This window comes from Danaus plexippus, chromosome 2 (genome assembly GCF_018135715.1).
Source record: "Danaus plexippus chromosome 2, MEX_DaPlex, whole genome shotgun sequence".
NCBI lineage: Eukaryota > Metazoa > Arthropoda > Insecta > Lepidoptera > Nymphalidae > Danaus > Danaus plexippus.
Window position 1 is genome coordinate 9135332 of NC_083537.1, and position 19009 is coordinate 9154340.

The 19009-nt window shown below is 42.4% G+C and overlaps 1 protein-coding gene across 2 annotated transcripts; it reads left to right on the forward strand.

Annotated features, from left to right (window-relative positions):
* Positions 1 to 928: 928 nt before the first annotated feature.
* LOC116765300 (dedicator of cytokinesis protein 7) lies at positions 929 to 18619 on the forward strand. Of its 2 annotated transcripts, XM_032654743.2 has the most exons (39): positions 929 to 1098; positions 1201 to 1273; positions 2799 to 2959; positions 3131 to 3341; positions 3426 to 3619; positions 3769 to 3909; positions 4373 to 4652; positions 4729 to 4900; positions 5156 to 5328; positions 7512 to 7692; positions 8057 to 8211; positions 8361 to 8479; positions 8719 to 8872; positions 9130 to 9318; positions 9693 to 9796; positions 10421 to 10595; positions 10990 to 11122; positions 11188 to 11287; positions 11394 to 11543; positions 11869 to 12046; positions 12404 to 12612; positions 12799 to 12980; positions 13174 to 13250; positions 13328 to 13504; positions 13580 to 13706; positions 13821 to 13987; positions 14113 to 14247; positions 14405 to 14551; positions 14887 to 15045; positions 15265 to 15441; positions 15515 to 15688; positions 15940 to 16070; positions 16373 to 16544; positions 16962 to 17142; positions 17343 to 17470; positions 17559 to 17624; positions 17782 to 17987; positions 18146 to 18292; positions 18489 to 18619. In XM_032654743.2, exons 1-39 carry the CDS (start codon positions 1064 to 1066, stop codon positions 18526 to 18528), a joined length of 5880 nt encoding a protein of 1959 aa, XP_032510634.2. In that variant the 5' UTR covers positions 929 to 1063; the 3' UTR covers positions 18529 to 18619. The 2 variants fall into 2 exon arrangements, with proteins under 2 accessions (XP_032510634.2, XP_061379433.1); XM_061523449.1 differs by lacking the exon at positions 1201 to 1273 and having other exon boundaries at positions 965 to 1098.
* The last annotated feature ends 390 nt before the right edge of the window (positions 18620 to 19009 follow it).

Here is a 19009-nt window from a genome sequence, read left to right on the forward strand (position 1 = left end):
CCGGTGTCTGTACATTGAATGTATTCTGAAACTTTTAATGAGATTATAATAAGTGATTGATAGATACCAAGTGATTAGTTTTACAAAAGAATATTTTCTGTCTGCATGTTTGTTCACGCTTCAGGCAAAAACTTTACGATGGATTTCGTTGAAATTTGGTATCACCATACCTGAATATGCTCATAGCGACGCTCTTAAGACTGGAGTACATCTCCCCAACCCCGGGCACATCAAACCCGTATTACAACTTACAAGCGTAGACCCCTTGGACCACCTACTCTTCCCAGTGACGATGTCAAAGCTAACAGCAATCGCCAAACAGAATAATAAAAAAAAGTTCTCTTACAGTTTCCCCGAAATTTAAATATTTTAAATTTGTTATCAGTTTTTCATGCTCTTCGAGCGAGCATTTTGTCAACTTCCCTCCGATGTCATAGCAATTCGCCAGGGGAGCAGATTCACGGACACAGCTAATGGGCTAAAGATAATGGATTCTCTTGAGAACACTTGCAGCTACTACATTCTTAAAGGGTCGCTCCTCTACAGCCCTTTGTCTTTTAAGATTCTAATTGGGTAATAAGTAGTGAATAAAACTGAGAGTGTATTAATTATTTAAAATATTATTGCAATGGGCATGGCATATCATATAGTAAAAAAAGGTTACTAATTGTAGACTCCGTACAGAAATTATCAAATTATATATATATATATATATATACCTAAATTGTGTCTGACAAAGAGACCATGTTATGATTTAATTAATAGTAAAAGGTAATTAGCGAAAAATCAAAGCAATCCAATTTATAATTAATAATAGTTCCTAAAATATTTTATCATAATATTTCGGAAAGTAAAATCTTACTTGAATTTAAATTTTTAGTGTAACCCCAGGCCAAACAAATGTCAAATACCAAGTGTCAAATAGCTGTCAAAAAGCCAAACAAGTTTGTAAATTCTGTCGATCAGTAAACATTTAAAAATCAATTTGTTTATGAGAATTAGGTAGAGAAATAATAAAATTTCACCTTCACGACACAGTTTTGGTGTAACCAGCTATCTTTAGATGACTTTAGGACGTAAATACCAGAGTTCTTCCGGGTAAATGATTTTGTATTCCTTGTATGGGACTAACTGTTTAACGATGCATGAAAAACGGGTGAGAGTATTAATAAAGAATGGATTGATTTTCCCTATTTATAGGAATGCGGGGGACGCTCGAAAGATGTATTCTAACCAGTCGAAGGTTGGGACTCTCTCAGGGTGTTCGTCTTCAGTAAGTTGTCCATTTATGAATCATTTCTCCTCACTATGGCTGAGTTATGAATCAGACGACATACTTTGAATTTGTCTAACTCTTCCATTGGTACAACTTAACCCATTGGTATGGTTTTTTGTTATATCATAGTTAACAAACTTTTATTTTTTATTGAGTAAATACTGCAAAGGTTAGGTATATATGTATTGATTTCATTGAATTTTTTGATGTGTTTTTCATAATTTTTGCAGAAATAGTTTATATACTGTAAGTAACATATTAATAGCACATAATATTATTGACTTAACAATTTTTTAATTACCTCAGTCATTTTAAAGATGTCAAATTAGAGTAACTAGTACTTTCATTTATTTGATGCTTCAGTGCTTTTCACTTGAGATTATTGTACTATAGTGGAGAGTAAATTTAATTTTTTAACATGTGAGTATAGAAAATTTCATGTATAATTGTATAAAATGTCTAAGTTGTATGCTAGTCCTTATACCACAATTAGTCTCCTGATATAAAACAATGTCTGTTTTATATCAGGATCTGTTTGATATCAACAACTTCAACAATGGTTTCACATTTAAAAATCTTTGCACCTGTTTGTTCCTAACATGCATGCATATGCTGTGATATGTCCTCCAATATCACGACCAGTTAAAAGTCTTATTTACAATCTATATGATTTTATATCAAACAAAATGCTGACTAGCACAGTATTGAACATATATATGTATACATACTTTTTATTGGCTATTGTCGGTGATAATGAAAAATATATTGTAACCCTGATTCAATCTGATACACTATTGTCATCAGACAAATAGTTGGAAAAAGTGTTTCTTTTTTTTTCTCATTGCAATGAAAACATAAATTAAAAGTCACAGCGATTTAGGTAATTTATAAATAACAAGTAAATACAAAGTAAATTGAACATTAGTAACTGCGAAGCAAATATAGGTTTAATAATACATCGGAAATATATAATTTATATGGAATTTGAGAACATTTCCACCAATACAAATATCATATAACAAATAATTTAAATTCACACCTTACATTAATTAAGACAAATTCTAAATTGGCTATCTGAAGATATATTTCAACTTAAAATATCTCATGTGTGTCAAACTATGTATGAGGGGACTAGTCATTTCATACATGACATGATATTTGCGCGAGAAATGTAGTCAGGTGACTAACGTTATGACCTTTATGAGGACAAGGGTGGAGTAGCTGTTATAGTTATTGTTGGTGCTATGTATGGAAAATTTCTTACTAACCTTTATGTTAAAATTAATATATTCTTTACGACTAACCGAACGCTTGAAGCTGATAATACATACTTTTTTTCTTTATAAGTTTATAACTAAATAAAAAATATTTTTTTTTTGGTGAGAATATGTCTTGGTTTTTTAAATATAGTGTTTTATTTAAGTATCAAAAACAATCTGAAAGTATAATTTCCTCTGTCTGATATATTATTGTGTTAATTATCCCAAGTGAAGTCTTATTGGAACTTTATATTTAACTTTAGGTGTCACTCTCCGACATGATCGAGCCACCCGACTACGAGGAGGTGTGCGAGCGTCTGATGGGAGAACGCGACCCCCTCGCCTATCCCACCAACGACGTGGAGGTAGTCACCGTACCGCGACGTATCCGCACTCTCGGACATGTGCTGCCTGATGAAGACCTGTAAGTTGTTATTTAGAGAACATACATTTGAGGCTAAATCTTTTTGAATTTATACGAATGCGTACATATATCTGATGTTAAAATGTTTTCGGATTTATTGGATAGTCCAATATTACAAGTGGACCACTCGTTCTACTTTTATATTAATGACGTGTCTGTGTTTGGTGCCAGGAGTAAAGCTCCAATGTTCGTCCGAGACTGTATAGCATGCTACACGGCGGACTATACGGTGGTGGAGCACAAGTACCGCATGTACTCGGGATCCGCCAGTGGCCGCGAACGTTTGGCCGAGCGGCTCGACAAACTGCTCGCCGGCCCGCAACATTACTACGAAATAGACGCCGAGCACAGCGCCTCAATGGAAGAGCTAGCTCTGCCGCAGGTGAACTCTATTTTTGAATGGCTAAAGGGAATTCACTCATTCATATTACATATTATTTAAATTGGACTTGTTTCGTTCATCCAGTTTGAATCTCAACCATCGAGTGGTCGCCAGTCCGTCGCATCGATATCTTCGTCGTCCTCGTGTAATGAGACTCTCACCCCGCGAGGCTCCTGGGCCAGTCTGGACCTCCGCAGCTCCTCCTCTGACCCTTTGCTACCAGAAATATTCGAGAAAAAAGCTCCCGAGCAAGTAGACGCCATCAACGAAGCTAAAAGGTGGATGAAGATTCGTGAGCGGTTCATTAATTCGTTTTAATTTTCCTTCATTCATCACGTCTAACCTCTGACTCCAGGAGGATATGAAAATAGTACTGCTCTAGTACGATTTTTCGGTTCGTATTGGAATTAATGTGTATAATTTCCAGAATGGAGAACCGTCAGTCGGACCTGCTGGGTCTGTACGCGCCGTATCTTGACGAGGAGGAAGCAGTGGAGAGACGACTTGCAGCGGAAATGCCCTGCGAGCTCATGGGGCACAGGATACTCGTGGTCTGCCATCAGTTGAAGTTAGTGTTACAATTTCTTGTGTCCTTTATATTTTGAAAGTTTGTGATTAAAAAAAAATAATTATCAGTGTGCGCGGATCTCAGCATGTGGAAGAAGGGAAACTACGTAATGTTGGAATGACAACAGGAAGGAGTAGGAATTGATTTCTAAGGAATTTGTAGTGTTCCTTTAAAAGAAACTTTATTAATGTTACTTAGAGGTCACAATTGATCGCTCGCATGCGGTAGAGCGCCACACATTCCCTCTCGCTCGGTCTCTCTCTATCCGCCCCCCCCCCCCCCCCGGAGGCAAACGTTTAACGCAATCTTATTGGAAGTCGCATAAGAAGTTTCACTTATATTATGTATTAAGAGCGGTATGAAAAGGACAAAGATGAAAGAAAAAATATCCCAAGAAGTTAGCAACTGTCTATAATTACTTAAATGTAAAACAAGTCTAGTTTTAATGTATTCCTGCATTCAGATTGGAGCTGGATGTGGAGCCGCTATTCGCGTCGATGGCTCTCTACGACGCCAAAGAGAAGAAAAAGCTGTCAGAGAACTTCTACTTCAACCTGAACTCGGAGTGCACGCGGCAGATGCTGTCGCCGCACGTGCCTCACGCTGACCTGTCCACCTTAAGCCGGAGTGCCGTGTTCGATATACTGAACCCGTCACCCGACATCTTCCTGGTCGTGAGGGTGGAGAAGGTGCTTCAGGGGGATGTTAATGAGTGTGTGGAGCCTTATATCAAAGATGACAAGGTGAGATAGTGATCTAGTAACTTAGTAAAAAATATGTGGCAGGTAGTCATCAAGCTTTAAATATTTTTTATTCCAGAACCGCGAGAAGGTGCGTGCGTCCGCGCAGGCGGCTTGTACGCGACTGGGCAAGTACCGGATGCCGCTGGCTTGGAGCGCGGTGTCTCTACTCAATATACTGAGCGGATCCAACAGCCTGGAACGAGACACGACTCACACAGACCACACCGGCTCACATACCAACAGCCTCGGTAAATAAAACATTTTTCAGATACAAATAATTCAATTGTAATACAGGGTGTTAATATGGTGATATTTGTAGTAATTTACTTCGCTTAATCTACATTTCATCCATCTCTGATAAAAGGTTCTGTGGGCGGTCACCGTCCTTAAAAGAAATAGAAACGTCGGCTCAAATGTAGAATAATGAAATACGTGAAAAAATTCAAAAAAAGAAGTATTTAAATACATGTGTAATTGAAAAATAATATTTGTTTCACTACTAGACAGGAAGGCTTCGTCTAGTAGCCTGGAACAGCTGCGGAGACGTGCGGGTGAGGTGGGGGGCTCGCTGTCTCGGAAGGGCTCAGTCGAGCGCCGCGCCCCGCCCGACGACCTCGCAGCACAGCTGGACGGGTTCAAGACTATAGCCATCACCGTCACCAGCTTCTTCAAGCAGGTGGGTAGTTTTGAAATTAATATAGGAAACTGGTCGATGATACTATCACTCCTAAGTTCCTAAGAGATGATCTACCCGCACACGATAAGGTGATGTTCTCTTGAGGACATATCACACGTGTGAACCCGTCTTTATAATCTTGGTAGTATAATAACTCTAATGAAGATAATGAAATGCAGTTTCAAGTATTACAGTTTATTGAACGTTCAGGTCTCACGCTGCCAGATCTTTCTCGCAGGCTTGCATTTGATACAAAACCTCCAAAGCGCACTTTAATCTGTAATAAATTTATTATAATATAAATTAAACACAAAGCAGAGAAGAAAAAGTTGAATTAACTTGGATTGAGGGTTGACTCTGTAGGTTGGGATCTTGGTTTTATTAAAGAAATATTTTTTAAAAATTTACTCAGTATAAAAATGTTATTAAAATTATGAAAGTAAGTAAATAGTGCTTGTAATTTTGAAATAAGAATAAAAAAATTGTGTTACGATGGCCACACAAAAATAAATTAGATTATAGGGTAGGGACAATTGGTATAAACGAAAGCTTACTGTCTTAGACACATATATATATAAAATTTTTGTAGATCAATTACAAATTAATGACTAAATAAACCATAAAGTGTTTTAATAAATTAGAAATATATTCAGATCAACGAAAAAGAACAAATTTATTAAGTCAGAGAAAAAAATATACTCACTGGCACACATTGGCATAAGTGACTCCTGTTGTTGAACACACAGGCTTATACACATCCGGGCATGTGCAGGACTGGGCGGCCGCCGCACATGTGAGGATCATTACTGAAATAACTAAAAAAAACAAAGCTGTGACCATTACTATACTGTCTAAACTAAAATCTTGTTTACCTACTGTTTTGACATCACTACTTGATGAAAACACACACTAGTGATCCCTAACTCAGTGTATGCATATGAAATGACTAACTCTATATCCATACAATACACTTCCGAAGATAAAAGGCGTATAATAAAAAAAAACATTCCGATCCCTCTAACTTATTTGTGTATAAAAAGATATTACTGAGATTCTAAAATAAAATAAAAAAATACCTCGCTTAACTTCATATATACATAAGATAGGTCCAATGTTGTAACTTAAAGAGCATAACTATTCTTAAATAGCAAAGTGCAAATGGGTCTGACTAATAAAGTCTGAACAGATACAGAGTACTCACTGTAGGTGTATTTCATAGTGACGGATGCACTGACATGTAACGAGTGCTATCTTAGAAATAAAAACAGCCATTTTAAATGCGCAGATCACTCGCACTACGGATGTCCCGTGACATTACTTACATTTAACCTAAAATAAAATTACTATATGTTGAAATAATATATTTTAATTTTATATATGTACATATATCTGATAATAACAATGGATATTTATCAGTTTATATGAAAATATTTATTATAATATTTGTAAAAGGTTCAACGCTGGTACAAACATACAAACATACAAACATCTCAGTACAAAGTTGAATGAGGAGCGCGTCCATTAAAACAATCTCAGATACATCAGATAAGTTTAGATTACCTTTAATTATTGAACGAGACGTGTTAAACACAGCATGGTGGGTTTACACACTTCATAAATATGTACAGTAAATAAATTTCGTTAACACACAAACAAAAGCAGTTAATCAATATAAGGAACAACTTTAATATAAAATATGTTTATGGAATGTAATTACTTGACTAATTAGCAATTAAATACAAAGAATTTTTGTAAAAATAATCAAAATCCAACATCAGATCTCATTAGTATTATGAGGTCATATAATTATGATCAGAGCTGTGTACGGTGTTGCTGAATTGTTCCAACAAAGGTTTTGGTGTTGAGACATTTATAGAAAAGTTGACCTCTGACCTTGAACTGCTTGCTAAGTCATATTATTTTTGAATGCAATATTTTTCTATCTAAATATATCAATATGGATTTTGGATCTGCTCAAACTAAATTTAAACTTATAAAGGAATGTTTTAATCGCAACTTAGATTTATTATATCAGCCCCCTAGTCTCTATACCGATTGTTTCTTTCGTTAATTTTAATAGTTCCATGTCGTATAAATAAATACTTTGAAATGTATATAGATATGTCATTTTTATATAAAATTAAATATTTTTATTAATTTGATATAGTCATAAAATTCATCAGGAAACAGATAAACTACGGGACGAAGATCTCTACAAGTTCCTGGCTGAGATCAAAAGACCGAGTTCGGCGCCCAAGAAGTTAAAGTGCATCCCTGGAACATTGAAGATTGAAGTATCCTCCTGTCCTGATGAAATTAAGAACGGTCTCACGCCAGAGCTGGCTAAATTGGCGCCTTTCACTGGTAGGAGCTGAGTAAACCCATAGATAGTAGTTGGAAACATACCAAATTTGTCTTCATTAATAGCACAGATTAGTAATTACGATTGGTAAGGAGTTATAGATATTTTAACTAGATGGCGCTACTCGTAGCAGTTTCATTATTGAGTTACAATAACAGCCGATATAAAGAATAACTGCCATGGGCATGAATTTCACCCAGACTATATTAATCCTCGAAAGTATTTATGAGGAATAAAATAATCTCGGCGTTTTTTCGTCCGTTTCTCACGGTTAGCTTGTAAGGAACGGCCGACAGCATTAAGGTCGCCCTTAGCAAGTATTTGTTAATGCGTTAACCTAAACAAGCATCGTCTCCGTCCCCACAGAGGAAAACGTCCGTCCCTGTAAGGAGGTGCTGTCGTTTCCTCTCACGCCGCCGGCCCTGCCTCACATCCAGTACCGCAACTTGTTATTCCTCTTTATCCGTGAGCTGAATCTGTCTGCATACGCGTCGAGAGCCGTTTCAGCGAGGAATATCACCGTTAGTACCACCATTTAGCGCTACCACCAAGCTTACTCGTGGTACCGTAATACTCTTAAGCCTTATACTAATATTAGTAACCTTATATGCTAAAATATCTCATCTATGGTTTAAATTGTATAGTTGTTTATTGTTGTTAATGTTCATAGGTCAGGATTCAGCTAATGTCTGGTGAAGACCAGTCGGCAGCTCTGCCCGCTATATTCGGGCGAAGCTCTTGCCCTGAGTTCAGCACCGAAGCGTATACTACTGTGCTGTATCACAACAAGTGAGTCGGTTTTGAGCCTTTTCTTCTTTGCACCGCTCTTGTTAATTTTGTGGCTGTCATTGTAATGTATAGATGCCCGGGCACACAAATAATGACGTCTGTATAAGTTGACGTAAAGCAGCTACAAACATACTTATATTTCTGTAAAAAACAATATCAATGTTCCTTTATATAGCGTGATCAATGCAAACTAAATAGTCTGGTGAGGTCAATGACAGTCGTATCCTCTATGGTGTCAGGAATCCATCGTTGTATGACGAGATCAAGCTGAAGCTGCCAGCCGACCTCGGGGACCAGCATCACCTGCTATTCACATTCCTTCACGTTTCCTGTCAGAGGAAACCGGTCGCCCCAGAACAGGAGAAGAGCGTGGAAACTGTGCTGGGCTACTCGGTGAGACGAACGTTATGGAAGCTCAGGATATACTGGACGGAAGATATTCAATAGAACAGTTCATTCAAAAATCAGATACCTTGAGTTTCCCTGGCAGCAGTGTATACAGTATATTGTCGTGAGATCGCATACAACACTTAATAATACATAACTTCCAATACGTCATTCTTTGTCCAGTGACCAGATAGTTTTTGCGACATTCCTGACAGGTCTTCTATTAAGGATTGTGTTATGATATCAACGAATGTCATTCTCAGTGGCTGCCGTTGTGCCGGAACGGGAAGCTGTCCAGCGGCGAGTACAGCCTGCCGGTGATGCAGGAGGAGCCGCCTCCTAACTACTCGTACATCTTCCCCGACGTGTTGCTGCCGGGGACGAGGTGGATCGACAACCACAAGCCCATCTTCACCGTGGCCCTGGAGGCTCACACTACAGTACATCCGCAGGTCAACTTTCAACATTAGACATTTATGTTTCGTGATCATATCCGAGGAATTATCTTATAGTACATCCGTGGTGTAAACTACCAAATGCTGACGCCGACCCATCCGCGGGAATGGGAAATGGGTCTTAACATATAGTCAGTCTGGACTCAACGGCTGACTTACAGACATGACTTTAGAACGTAGTTACTTATAAGTCCTTATTGCGAATTGAGTACAATTTTATAAGTAAAACTGTTTTTTTTGCATCTTCCGCTGCCACCGAAAGTAATTCTTATATGAAGATGACAATTCTGTTATAGTTAAATCAATTTATTTCGTAACAGTCTACGGCATGACTGTAAACACGCGCTGGAATTAAAACGATGTGTTCCTAGGACGGTTACATCGAGCGCTTCGCGATGGCGTGCGAAGCTGTGCAGGAGGGCAACATCCCGCCGAGGATAGGGCTCGCGAACATGGAGGCGGAACTCAGAGCGAGGTACGGAACCGTGACACACCTTACATAGCACAAGACCTTTATACATACCGATTTAAGATCATTTTAAAAGGGGTATGGGTATCGTGAGAGTGTGAATTTATGTGAGGGGAGGGGGTTAAAGATTTTGTGACGTCACATTATAAAATTTAAAATACTCAAACGAGAAACTTTTATGTAAAGTATTATAAAACTTGAAGTCTTTACGTGCTGGATCTATATTGATCAATTCTTTAGCACTCCCGTTATAAGGTTATATATCTCACACAACGAAATCTAACTTTTAAAGCGATTTTGTAATGAAAGTGAGATAAAAAAAAATATGAAGGGCTTTGAATTGTAACCATATGCGAGAATTTTCATACACTTTGAACCCTTTTTTTAACTAGTTTTACTAGTTTCGAACTAAAAACATTATTTTTATATTTAATATCATTATTACTTTTTATTCATTTCGTTCATGAAAACTCAAGTTCTTAACTAAACACTATATATTGAAGATATCGCGCTAGCCGCCATATCGAGTTCAATAACCTTCACAGACTTATGACAATATTTTATTATTATAAAAATTGTTAAAATGTCTAAGATACATCTTGCTGAGCTGCTGTGAATATCATTGTACAGTATATCAGAGCTGCCGACGGCCAACGTGGAGTCCTTGGCCCGGTACCTGCCCGTGGTGTGCGACAAGTTGGTGTCGCTGTTGGCGGCGCCGCCCACGCTGGCCGGAGCCGCGGCGCCCCTCAACATAGCGCAGGACGTCTTCACGTGTCTGGCTCACCTCTTCACCGACATCACGGTCAGTCACCCCACTGATGTTATACATGCGCATTTTTATTGAGACGTATTAAGTTATGTATTTTAGGTTGTCGCTCGGTCGCACGGAAACTAATGGCCGGAGCAAGATTTTCTATCCTCTCGTCGCTGGTAGTGATAGATGTGGGCCGAATAGTCTATGAAGATATCGAGTAGGAACGGACTAGATAGCACTGAATTTCTGACATTCTAAGGGACTGCGCTTGTTTCTCCAAGCGTTGCTCTCTCCGCAACTCTATTTTTGTTGGCCATCAACGATCTGCCATAACTGTTTGTTTTCGATAGCGCAGATGACAGTACAGTCGTTAGGTGGTGTCAGTTCCAGTTGTAAATAGAGTTAGTCGCCGATGATAATCGTGATGTCTTTTTTCCGACAGAATATGAACGAGGGTTCCACGTGTGACGCTCACGGTCGTTCGGGCCTCCTCAGTAGCTACATACACTATCAGTGCCGCATACCGCGACCCGCGCTCGGCCATACCGACGTGGGGCTCCCTCTGCCACCACACGGTAACGCCCGTTCATATAATGGTCTGAAGTTGGCCTCACAGATAGTCATATTATCTCTGTACTAGTTCTAGCCGACGGCTCCTGTAAGATCCTGCACGAGGAGTTGGCTCTGCAGTGGGTGGTCGCCAGCGGGGCCACCCGGGACCTCGCCATGCAAAACTCTTGGTAATGAATTGTTAAGTTTTATTACATTTCTATTAACGAAAGAAGACAAAAAATTATAAAACGCGCGTACATCTATGTGTCACCTGTACCCGACTCTCCCTGGCAGGGCGTTGTTCGAGCTGATGGTGAAGTCCATGTACGAGTACGTGTACTGGAGCGGCGCGCACGAGGCTCCTCGCAGGAACCGCTTCCCCGAACACTACACGGACGACCTCGCCACACTACTCAACTACGTCACAGCTGAGATCATCGCCAAGTACATATATAATGCCTAACACGTTCATGTATTAAGACTGAACACCTCAAGGAACAGTAAACATACAGAGAATGTACTCAAAGACATGCATTGATGTATAGAATAGTCCTTCAATTGATTATACCATAGCATGCACGTATAAAACTCAGTTGAACAAAAACAAATGTAAAATGATTTAATTGTTAACTAGTCCCTGCTCCTCCATTTATCTAAAATCGAATGTAGTAAAATAACCTACTATATAATTTCAGCCTTAACGGTAGCGTCGCAAACAAAAGCAGATTCATATAAGATTGTTGTGAACTGTTCCCTGACGCGTCCCCAGATACGGCAAGAACAGCCGCCTGACCCAGAGCCTCAACAACAGCCTGGCCTTCTTCCTGTTCGACCTGCTCAGCATCATGGACCGCGGGTTCGTGTTCACCCTCATCCGCGGCTACCACAAACAGATGAGCGCCAAAATAGCCTCCCTACCGGACGCCGTGCCGCTCGTGCACTATAAGGTGACTTACGGCGAACACCAATATTGACATACTTATTGAAGTGAGCCAGCACTGCGCGTTATACTTGAAATGTAGCTCGGAACAAACTACGAAGCTTCATTAGTGGAGTGACCCACACGTCCCGGATAGAACAGGTGCGGAACCTTCGGAAGATCTTCGTAGAAAGATTGTAATAGATGGCACCTCCGTCCCCACGCCATGGTTAACTGTATAGAATGATTATAGTATTAGTTAAAGACAACCGGACAAGATGCTGCCAAGGTTGCAGGCTCGGATTTTGCCGCCGTATTATTCATAACGTTTTATATAGACGCCACGCCAACCGTCCCTCGTCCCACTAACAGAGCCTCCTTCCAGCTGTCGTTCCTGCGTATCATCTGTTCTCACGAGCACTACGTGTCGCTGTGCCTGCCGCCGGGCGCTCCGTCGACGCCCTCCCCGGCGCCTTCCTCGCGCTCGGCGACCTCGGACGAGGGTCGCAAGCCGGCTCTGTCGCACGACTTCCGCTGCCGACACTACCTGGTGGGCCTGCTGCTGTCCGACCTCACCGCCGCCCTTGAACTGCAGTGAGTGCGACGCGCTGGTGCGATGTCTATTTAGAATCTCTCCATAACTTTGTCAAAACACATCTTCCGAACTACTGTACTATATACTAGACGTTAAACATTCAGTCTTCTTTAAACACTATGGCCGACGCACGCAATCAGTATTTTTTCCACTCAACCTAAAAACACGTGGTCGCTGGTCCCCAGGAGCCCGGTGCTGCAGTGTGCTGGTGTGAACGCGGTGCTGTCTCTGCTGTCGGCTCACGACGCGGATCCTCGCCTGTCATCTCCGGACGTAAAGGCTCGCGTGGCGGCCCTGTACCTGCCGCTGGTCAGCATCGTGATGGACGCCCAGCCTCAACTCTACAAGGGATTCGACGGCGGGAAAGGTCAGCTCTCACACCAGACAACTTCCAACCACAGAGAGGAGAGTCACAAAACTGATGCCTTGTTCTATAAGGACAGTTCACAAGCCTCATGCTATTATTTATGAACCGCCGATTGTAGTTTGGCCATTTATTATAATTGTACTAATATCAATAACTGTGTATATTAATAACTGTGTTCTAAATGCGCTTTTAGAAATTCTTCAATTCGATGGCGAGATGAGCGCTTTCGGCAACATGTACGCCGGCTCACCCGAAGGAGATTTCAAACAGGTCAGTGGGACACGTGGTGCTCATGGTTTATAAATTATACCAGACCTTCACTGAAGGTCTGCCTTGTCCTTTTACAGAGCGGCCGTCCACCCTTCAACAGTGAAACCTCTCGCAACCTGCTGATGTGTCTGGTGTGGGTGCTCAAGTGGTGTGAGCGCGGCGCCCTGGCCGCCCTCGTGGCAGACCTTCCGCCCGCCCGGCTCCACTCACTGCTGGCTCTGCTGGACCTGTGCTTCAAGTGCCAGGAGTACAAGGTGGTTCATAGCACTAAACTTACAAGACATTCGGTTGAAGTGAGTCGAGGTATTCATTCGGATTGCCTTTCACAGGGTCGCAAAGAAATCATGAAGTGCGCCCAACAGAACGTCCGAAAGACGACCGACATCAAGGCGAAGCTCGAGGACGTGATCTTGGGCCAGGGCTCCGCGCGGTCAGACTTCATCATGAGGCGGAAAGGTGACAGCACAGAACATACACCACACGACACAGAAACAATATAATTGTCCTACACACACGAGAGCTTCTTGTTGTTCCTGTCTACCGTAATCTTAACATCTCATACATCCCCAGGTGGATCATCGGGTCGGTGTGCGGGTCGTGAGCGTTGGCGTAAAGATTGGGTCCGCGGGGGACGGTCCAGGCCCTCGTCCCCTGCTCGCCCCCGCCCAGCTCTCGCGGCCGCCCTCGCCGCAGACCTCGCTCTGACCTTACTGCACGCTCTCGATACTCTCGTACAGGTGATACGTTTGTAATTTAGAACGCTGAGTCAGTCATCCACGGCATGTCATGTCATGTGACCTGTCAGTCAGTCAGAGCCCGGTTTCCTGCTATATGCAAATACTGAATGTTCGTTTCCCCCCAGTCATGCAGCGGCCTGGAGTGGTCGCAGGCGGCGTGTAGCGGCGCGCTCGGTGTGTTGCTGCGGGCGCTGCAACGGAACCAGAGCGGGGTCGTGCTGCAGCACATGTTCGCGTCCATGCGAGCTCTCATACTGAAGGTAAGCTCGTAAGACGGAAATTAACTATAGAGAAACCGATTGTTCACATACGGTATGTGGACGTGATGCCGCCAGCAGAACGGATAGGTTTTTCTTCTGTGTCACGTAAGCGATTTTCTTAAGTGTCTACATTAACGAGTGTTCCACGCCTCACCAGCTGGGCTGGTCGTGGTGCTCCGAGGAGGCCGGGCCCGGCACATGCCGCGTCCTGTTGCGTCACTGCGCCGCCCTGGGAGCCACCACCCGCGCACACGCCGCCGCGGCGCTCTACGCCCTCATGAGACACCACTACCACCTGGGACACGTAAGTTGAATACACACACACACGCACACGCTAATACATACATGTATATTTTATATTGACATAATAATAGAAGCAACTCAATAATGAATGGACACTAATAACGCGGCCCCGTAGCTTCTGTTCTCTGGATGTCGCGTCTCGTTTCTTTTACAACGACTCTGTCGTGACGGCGCCTGACGGCTTTTTTATTTATTTGCATAAATAATCATAAAAGCTCCTGCCTCGGCTCCGAGCCCAAAGTAATTTAAAAAATCGTATTTTTTTTTATATTTGTTTTTAATTCTAATATATCTGATCAGAGCTTCGACTTTTACATTGTTTGTCTGTCCGTGTAGAACTTCAGCCGTGTGAAGATGCAGGTGACGATGTCCCTGTCGTCGCTGGTGGGCACCTCCACCACCTTCAGCGAGGAATCTCTGCGGCGCGCCCTCAAGACCGTCCTCATGTACGCCGAGCACGACCAGGACCTACAGGACACCAACTTCCCCGAACAAGTGGGGTCACTCAACTACTATAATTGGCTTTCCTGACATTTATTTAACGGATAAAAAAAAAATTAAAATTTTCCACAATATAAATGTAAAATTGCATATCCTGTCTGAATGTCTTAGTTACTAGACAGCATATCTTAAAGCATGACTTTAGAATAAGTAATGTTCTGTTTTCTTTGGCATTCCATCTGTTGTTTATCAACGTTGATCGTTATACACCAGGTGAAGGACCTGGTGTTCAACCTGCACATGATCCTGAGCGACACGGTGAAGATGAAGGAGTTCCAGGAGGACCCGGAGATGTTGCTGGACCTCATGCACCGCATCGCCCGCGGCTACCAACACTCCCCCGACCTCCGCCTCACCTGGCTCAGCAACATGGCGCAGAAACACATGGAGGTCACACTCACCGCTTGAACGGCAGACGCGAACTGATGAGTGATAGGTTATAATAAGTGGATCTGAAATACAGCGCTCCAACCATCTGGAGGCGGGCATGTGTCTGGTGCACGGAGCGGCGCTGGTCGCGGAACAGCTGCGGGCGGCCGGCCGGGGCGCGGCGCTGCTGGCCAAGGTCACGCACAACGCACTGGACGAGAGCTGCGCGGACCCCCTACATCACCACCTAACGCCACACGAGCTCCAGGTCAAACACGCACCGTGGACTATAAACAACAAAACGCGCGCCGCGTGACGACATTACACAGGCGGCCACCGAAATAACAACACACGGCCGCCCAAACAGACTCACCATGTTGCATGTTGTCATGAGCACAGACTACACCGAACATGCACGAACCCAATATGATACATACACACGCCTAACATCACCCGGACACGCACGCGGAGCCTTGTCCGACCGACAATATTTCCCTACTAATGTAATGTCGTCTCCAGGCGCTGCTGGAGCACGCGGCGAGCGAGCTGATGACGGCCGGCATGTACGAGACGGTGAACGAGGTGTACAAGGTCCTCATACCGATAGCCGAGGAACACAGGGACTACAAGAAACTGGCCAACATACACGGGTACGGGGCGAGGCCACGCACGCACTAAGAGACACGACAAGTGATCGTTCACAGAATCGGATTTACTTATTTTCTTTCCTGCCAAGCGCGGACCACCGCCTTAGTAACATGCTGAGTTGTCTCCGTATGGAGTGCGGGGTCGGGCGCTATTATTTTTATTTCTATCAAACTCTCGCACAGTTCCATTCTGAAACAAACGTGCAGCTCGATATGAACTCCATCGAAATCTATCCACTAAGTTCAGTTTCGATATCTCTCTCACATACAGGAGCAGTCCTTAATTCTATCCACATTATTTTCAGCAAACTAAACGAAGCCTTCACTCGCATCGATCAGCTGCACGGGAAGCGCGTGTTCGGAACTTACTTCCGAGTGTCGTTCTACGGAGCCCGCTTCGGAGACCTGGACGGGGAGGAGTTCGTGTACAAGGAACACGCGCTCACCAAGCTGCCGGAGATATTCAGCAGGCTGGAGGTAGCACGGGCCTTTGACCGATACAGTTTTAAGAGTGTTCGTGAAAAATTCTAAAATATAAGGAGTCTTTTTAAGCTGTTGTGTGGCCTTGCAATGTGTGTCGCGCGGTCATTACAACACCCCGCCCCGCAGGAGACGATCGAAGCCAATACAATGTGTATGACATTCGTCGACTTACTGCGAGGCGCGGCCCCACACGAACAGCCCTTACGAAGTGAACTTTTGTTTCAACACATCAATAAATACAAATTATAACAGAAAATTTCTCCATGCAGAAAATCTTTCAGCTGATTTTAATTTTTTTTTTCAAAATTATACGAAATAAAGAAAGTTGTTATGATGTCAAGTGTCTCCCGCCGCGGACAGGATGCACGCGGCGACCGCATTATAATTGACACAACATTTCTCTTTCCATAGAACTTCTACGGCCAGCGCTTCGGCGCGGAGAACGTGGTTATAATAAAGGACTCGAACGTCGTGGACGTGTCCTCGCTGGACCCCGACAAGGCCTACATACAGATCACCTACGTGGAGCCCTACTTCGAGCCGCACGAGCTGCGCACGCGCATCACACACTACGAGAGGAATTATAATATCAGTGAGGAGACACCGTCTGATTATATTCAAATAGAATGGGGAATGCGACATTTGTTACAAAATTAACTAAAGAAATAAAAAACACAATTTTTTACGATCTTTCAAATGGCTGTATCTTTGATAAAAATGTTATTATTAATTTTTCCCACATCCTGTATACACAGTACCCATGGGTATTATAGAGTGTATGCGTATCCACAGAGCGTTTCATGTACGCGACCCCGTTCACTGTGGGCGGGCGGGCGCACGGCGCGCTCGGGGAACAGTGCAAGAGGAAGACCTTGCTCACCACCGCCCACCACTTCCCATACGTTAAGACCCGCATTCAGGTAAAAAGACATCTACAGATATATAGGTTCATTTATAGAAAAATGTCTCGTTTAATACATTATTAATTTTAAATAAATTTAATTTCAGGTGGTCCAACGAACGCAAATAATTTTAACACCCATCGAAGTCGCCATTGAAGATATACAGAAGAAGGTCAGTTAAATTTATGTGACGTGCTAGTAACAGGTCTTCTACAAAAAAAATCGTATAAAATATCAAAAAAACCTGGTTTTATCCATGGCTTTGAATCACTCAATATGAATACCGTGAACGATTGATATATTTTAACTGACTATGACTTGTCTTTTAGATCACGGAGCTGGGTGCTGCCACGAGCGCTGAGCCGGCCGACCCTAAGATGCTCCAGATGGTGCTGCAGGGCTGCATCGGCACCACGGTCAACCAGGGTCCGCTGGAACTGGCCCAGGTGTTCCTCGCGCCAGTAGTGGAGGGACAACAACCGCCCACAAGACTCACAAACAAATTACGCCTCGCCTTCAAGGACTTCTCCAAAAAGTATGACATAATCAATTTTGTCCTTAATAATGCTTCTATATTATATGGCATTCCTCGCCGTCTCTCTCGGCCAAGGAGACGTTAAAAATTTTAAAAAAAATCTAAAGATTATTCAAAAACTAAAGCCATATTTTCAAACATCAATTCTTCTGAAACAGATGTCACGACGCTTTAAAGAAGAACAAGAATTTAATAAGCAGCGAGCAACGCGAATACCAGCGGGAGCTGGAGCGCAACTTCCAGCGGTTCACGGAGCGCCTCGCGCCGCTCATACTGGCCACGCCCTCGCACGTGGCGCATCTCACGTAAATACTAACCGCTCGCACACTGACACCACACACATATGTAAGCTAGGCAGCGCTCATTAGGCCTTGAGATTTGGTCTAAATTGATTCAAATAACAATAGCACGAACTTAACCTCAATCAAAACCTTATCTAATACCTACACACGAATGTTTTCCACGTGTAAAGTACTTATTAATTTCCATTGCATTTTACAGAAACGGTTTGAGCAAGAGCGACTACAAACATCAGGCTTAGATCCCGCGACGACATCAGTAGTGGATGTCACACTCATGTAAAAATGCATTTAACCGACGTGTATATATAACTCCGTTTAGAGCAACCGTAATCAGTAGTTTTATATCTCATCCTAACTAATTACGATATTTTTCGTGTAGTAATCCTCAATGACTGCATTATTTCATTATAATTTTAATATTTGTCAGATCGTTTCGGTCACACACAAGTGTAGGGTGATGTTCTATTTATTACTTATATAACGTCTTCGAATATTCCCCGTAGTTTCATGAATTATCTTCCTTCTCTAACCCATAGACTTTATGATCAAACGTCTATACTCTTTGCACTGCACATAGTCAACTTTTAATTCATATTATTATAATCACATACAATTGTCATTTCATAATTAAAATTTAAATTATTTACAGTCATTTTAAAGCTGTGTAACGTTTTAAGAATAAAAATATTCCAACCCAAGCGAGTTTTGTATTGTAACACA